We start from the raw sequence: 5,709 nt of genomic DNA, 5'->3' as shown, positions 1-5,709 counted from the left end.
TGATGGAGTCTCGCTCTGTCATCTAGCCTGGAGTACAGTGGCACGATCTCAGCTTACTGCGACCTCCAGCTCCTGGTTCAAGTGATTCTCCCGCCTCAGCCACCTCAGCCTCCCGAGTAGCTGGAACTACAGGTGCCCACCACCACACCCAGCTAATTTTTGTATTTTTTTAGTACAGACGGGGTTTCACCCATATTGGCCAGACTGGTCTTGAATTCCCAACCTCAACTGATCCGCCTCCCTCGGCCTCCCAAGTAATGGAATTACAGGCATGAGCCACCTTGCCAGGCTGTGACTTAATTCCTAGAATCTGATGTTAGGTTTCTGTTTTGGGATAGGCTGAGGGTTTTATTTTGAGCAATGGATTAAGGCCTGGGCTATGGGTTCTGGACACATTGATAGCTCCAGTTTCTGGGTGGTGCTCTGGGTTCCTTATTAAACTCTGGTTTATGAGCCGTTCTTAGACAACAGTATGAGCTCTGTGCGCCAGCTGGGGTCAGGGTTCTCAACACTGGTCTGAGCTCTTGATTCTACAGGTCTGTTTCATATTGGATTATAGGGCTCTTGGTTCTGAACTCTGATCTGAGCCCTTGACCTCAGGTTGGGCTCTGGGTTCTAGTTGGAGCTCCAGGTTATGGCCTGGATCCAAGATTCTAGAGTCTGATTTGCATTCTGGCCTTTATATTCTAGACTCTGGCCTAAGCTTTGATCTCTAGGTTCTAGACTGACCTTCTGTTTATGGCATAGACATGGCTTATAGGTATTTTGACTTCTTGGCTGGGGTCTGGGTTGTAAGTTCAGATCTAGAATTTAGGAGGGGTCTAGGTTTTATATGGGGCTTCCGATTAGGATCTCCATTCTGGGATTTATTTATTTATGTATTTATTTATTTATTGAGATGAAGTTTCACTTTTGTTGCTAAGGATGGAGTGCAATGGCGCGATCTCGGCTCACCGCAACTTCCGCCTCCTGGGTTCAAGTGATTATCCTGCCTCAGCCTCCCGAGTAGCTGAGATCACAGGCATGCACCATCACACCTGGCTAGTTTTGCATTTTTAGTAGAGACAGGGCTTCTCCATGTTGGTCAGGCTGGTCTCGAACTCCCGACCTCAGGTGATCTGCCTGCCTCGGCCTCCCAAAGTGCTAGGATTACAGGCATGCACTGCGCCAGGCACATTCTGGGCTTTAAACACTGGGTTGAAGTCTGTATTCTAGGCTGCTCATAGCGGAGCTATAGACTAGACTCTGAACGAAACCTTGGATGTGGAACAGCCTCCAGATTTTGCCTCTATTCTTAGAGTTGTATGTTCCAGCTGTGAGCAGGGTTCCAGTTCTGGCTTTACGGCTAGACTGTAGGTCCTGAACTGGGCTCTGAGTTCTACGTAGTGTCCTTAGTTTCTGAATGTAGACGGGGTCCTGAATTCAGCCACCAATCTGGATTGGGCTAAGCTTGGTCTTGATGTAATGCGTGGCCTCTGGATGAATCACTGGATTAGATGTTTGGTTCTCAGCAGGCCCATGGGTTCCAAGCTGCCCATCTGCTTTCAGAACCTATGCTGAGTTCGAGATTTACGGAGGAGTCCACACCCGAGCTGTGTTTTTGGTTCCAGGCTCTTCTCTAGACCTCAAACCAGGAGCCAGCCACTACATTGGGTTCTACACAGAGATCCAGGTTCTCAGCTCAGTTCTAGGGCTTTAGACTCTAGAATTCACTGGACACAGGGACAGGGGAGGGGGTCACTTACGGGCGGCCGCAGTGCGCAGCGGTGATGACCCACTGGTCTGAAAGCAGGGCACCTCCGCAGAGGAAGCGCCGCCCGGGACCCGCCAGCAGGGCCGCCTGCCACGGCTGGGAGCTCCGGGTGCATGTATAGCCACCAATTATCTTGTTCTCATCCTCTTGGCTCCGTGTCATGTCTAGGAGTGGACAGGATTGGGTGGGGAAAGTAGATGAGCAAACACTCTCCACTTCGCAAGTTTGTAGGATTCCAGAACTGACAAATCCCCTTCCTTTTGGTCTAACCCCTAAACCTCCCACTTCTATCCATCCCACCCAGGGTGAGACATGTCCCATATTGACCCCGTTATTGCCCCAACACAGAGAGTTTTCTGACTCACCTCCCAAGTCACCTCCGTAGCATCTCTTATTTTGTGCCATGGCCACCTTATCCAGGAGCTTGCTACATCTACGACCCTCAGCTCTACGCTCCCATAATTTCTGTGATCACTTCTCGAAATATGCCACATTTCCCCCCAGTGAGTCCTTCCCCAACACATTCCAGGACCTCCCTGTCTCTTCCCCAAAGTTCTCACTCAGTGGGACCCCAAGGATCCACCATCTCTTGCCCCACACTTGCCCCCAGCCACCTCGCACACCCCACATCACGATCCCGCCACCCCATCGTCCTTCTCCACCTTCCCTCTGACAACAAAACATCTTTCCCACGTTGTTTCTTTCCTAGCACAGTCAAGTAGAACCCTGTGATCTTTCTGTTATGACCCACTCAGGACCTAATAGTTCTCTACGATTCCTTATTTATTTTGCACCAGATCTTATAAACACCTCTCTCCCCAGTCCCGCAATTTCCTAGCACCTCCACAACTAGGAATTTAGGCCTCCAGCACGCTCCCCCGTCATGATCCCCAGACCACTCCCGGCTCTTTCTTACGAGGTTCCATGAGCTCTTTTCCATGAGCATCCAGGGGCCCCAAGGACCCATTCCCCATCTCTTCTCAGAGTCTCCAGGGGAGCCCCTTGTCTCATACCCAACCCTTCTCTTACCTATAGCCAGGACTTGAAGTGCTGTCAGCAGGAGGAACATTTTAGGGGCTGAGGGCCAGGTTCTGTCAAATGCAGAGAGAAAGTGAGAGAGAAGGAACCTTCAACAGAACCAGGGGCTGAGAGGCAGAGACAGCGAGGGCCACTTACCCAGAGCCCAAGGCCCTCAGCGACATGAAGACAGAGCAGAGAGGTAGGGACCAGAGACCAGGAGGGCGGGGCCTGCAGGCTCTGCGGGCGACAGGCGGGAGGATGAGGAGCAGGGCGCAGGTCCCTCCTTGATGTCTTGGTGAAGGAAGGAGGGGAGGTGTCTCTCTTCCTAGTCACGCTGGCAAAGCCTTTTATCCCTGGTCAGGACAGCTGGCCCTGCCCCCACCTCCCGCTGCCCTGCTTCTGATTTTTTTTTTTTTTTTTATTGCCTAGTTCCCATTCCAGAACTCCCTGATCCCATCCCCTCCCTCCCCTCTCTGGCCAAAAAAGCAGCCACAATTGTTCATGAGAACCCGCCCCGGGAAGATGCTATAATCTAGAAGGAATCCTGGGAGGGGACCCCAGGGCAGGGTGGGCACGGGAGGGTTCTCAGTTGCTGGAGGTGGTGGATCTGGTGGTGGAGTCAGGAAACCAGGGTGGGGAGCCTCAGAGGAAAGGGCAAGAAGGGGCTGAGAGAGGGAGGAAGAGAGGCACTGAGAGAGGGAGTCACGGTAGGGGAGAGAGAGAGAGAGAGAGAGATAGAGAGACAGAAAGAGATGGAGAGACAGAGAGACAGAGAGAGAGCCAGACAGAGAGACACACACAGAGAGAGACGGAGAGAGACAGGGAGAGATGGAGAGAGAGACAGAGACAGAGAGACACAGAGACAGAGAGAGACAAAGACAGAGAGACAGACAGAGACAGAGAGATAGAGAGACAGAGAGACAGAGATGGAGAGACAGAGAGAGATGGAAAGACAGAGACAGACAGAGAGATACATAGACACACATACAGAGAGAGAGACAGAGAGTGAGAGAGAGGGAGAGGGAGGGGGAGAGAGAGAGAGGCTGGGAAAATGAATGAGACGATATGACAGTGGAGAGAGAGGGGTCCAGGAATACAAGCACAGAGGGAGGTGTGCTCATGAGCGAAGGAACTGAGGAGAGAGATGGAGAAAGAGGTGGAAACTGGATGTGACAGGGAACAGGAAAGGCAGATGGTGGGAAAAAAAGACCAAGGAAGAGGGAGACACAGAGATGCAGAGAGAGAGGGGTGTGGAGAAGTGGAGAGAGAAAAGCAAAAGACGGAGGCAAGAAGGTGGAGACAGAATGCAAACAGACACACAGAAAGAGAAAACAGAGGAGAGAGAGGAGAGAGGCCGAGACGCCCCCACCATGAGGCACTCACCACAAACATGCAGAACAACAGCGATGATGATGAAGGCAGTGCGGGCATGAGACGTGGAAGAGAATGGGACATGGTGAGAGAAAGAGGACAGGACAGGCAGGCTGATGGCAGAGGGGAGACAGGAAGGATGGGCACCTACAGGGGATGGGGACAATAACAGAGGAGACAGAGGCAGAGATGAGAGATGGCAGCGCCAGGGAGAGATGGAGAGGCGGGGTGGGATGGAAGACAGGCAGGAGGTGGGCGGGAGATACCTGGACCTGGAGCAGAGCTGCCCACCTTGCTTTCTCACTTTCGACTCCTAAGAGATGGGGGAGCAGAGGCCCCAGCAGGGAGCAGGAAGGTTGGCGCCAGAACTGGCATTCCCCAACTTGGGATCTGCAGAGGGGTGGGGAAGAGCTAGGTACAGAGACAAAGTGAGAGTTGGAGATGCAAAGAGAGAGTGACAGAGACCCAGAGAGGGGGACAGAGACCCAGAGGGAGAGGGACAGAGACCCAGAAAGAGAAAGGGACAGAGATTCAGACACAGAAGGACAGTCTTAAGAGACAGGGTCGGAAATTCAAAATGGTAGAGGGTAGAGAACAGGAGAGAGAGAGAGTGAATGAGGTGGGGAAGGAAGCTGGCCAGCCTGCAGAGGGGTTCTGGAGTTGGGGGGGTTCCATCCTCATTTGGGGGAGGGCCTATCCTCCTCAGCCCCTCCCCCAGCCCCTTAAATTCCCCAATGCTTGTGTCTGTCTGTGGGCCTGGGCAGCCCCATACCTGGACCACGTGGTGACTCAGGAGGCTGCCTGCCTCCCTTGGCTACCCCAACTGTTACCCCGGCCTCAGCCTGACTCAACCTCCCTCTACCTGGACACCCACCTAGGTTGGCGCTTTGGGCTGGTACTTGGCCTGGATCTGTCTCTGAACCTGGGGACGCACTGTCTGTGCACCTGCATCTGGACGCACACACCCATCTCTCCCCAGGTGCCTTTCTGTGATTCCTGAACTGTTTCTGTTTAACTATGGGCCGTCCTGCTTTGTTTGAGCTGAAGGCCTCGGGGAGCCTTCCCGGCCTCCTCTGCCATGGTTCAGGCTCTGCGTCAACACAAAAACCCCCTCTTTATTTTTAAATTTTTTATTTATTTACTTTTTAAAATTATTTATTTATTTATATATATATTTTTTTGAGACAGAGTCTCGCTCTTTAGCTCAGGCTGGAGTGAAGTGGCTCAATCTCGGCTCACTGCAACCTCTGCCTCCCGGGTTCAAGCGATTCTCCTGCCTCAGCCTCCTGAGTAGCTGGGGCTATAGGCACCCACCACCACGCCTTGCTCATTTTTTTGTATTTTTAGTAAAGACGGGGTTTCGCCATGTTGGCCAGTCTGGTCTCAAACTCCTGACCTCAAGTGATCCACCCTCCCTGGGCTCCCAAAGTGCAAGGATTACAGGCGTGAGCCACCGCACCCGGCAAGAACCCCCTCTTTTAAGAAAGGATTCTCTTGGGACCCAGGGATGGGGCAGCAGGAGGGAGCCGCTCTGTGGTGACGAATCATCTCTGCGCTGGATGTGG

General features: G+C 52.7%; 1 protein-coding gene across 1 annotated transcript in view; it reads right to left on the bottom strand.

Annotated features, from left to right (window-relative positions):
• Nucleotides 1-2,991, bottom strand: part of KLK14 (kallikrein-related peptidase 14) — a 5,489-nt gene extending 2,498 nt beyond the window's left edge. Inside the window, exons 1-3 of the mRNA XM_011966053.1 lie at nucleotides 2,930-2,991; nucleotides 2,783-2,844; nucleotides 1,746-1,917 (exon numbers count right to left, since the gene is read on the bottom strand). Coding sequence (XP_011821443.1) covers nucleotides 1,746-1,917; nucleotides 2,783-2,844; nucleotides 2,930-2,955 — 260 coding nt within the window. The 5' untranslated portion in view covers nucleotides 2,956-2,991. The remainder of the gene's footprint in view (nucleotides 1-1,745; nucleotides 1,918-2,782; nucleotides 2,845-2,929) is intronic.
• Between the last annotated feature and the right edge of the window lie 2,718 nt (nucleotides 2,992-5,709).

This window comes from Mandrillus leucophaeus, unplaced genomic scaffold, assembly GCF_000951045.1.
Source record: "Mandrillus leucophaeus isolate KB7577 unplaced genomic scaffold, Mleu.le_1.0 Scaffold74, whole genome shotgun sequence".
Taxonomy (NCBI): Eukaryota; Metazoa; Chordata; class Mammalia; order Primates; family Cercopithecidae; genus Mandrillus; species Mandrillus leucophaeus.
This window is presented reverse-complemented; position numbering and strand designations above follow the sequence as displayed.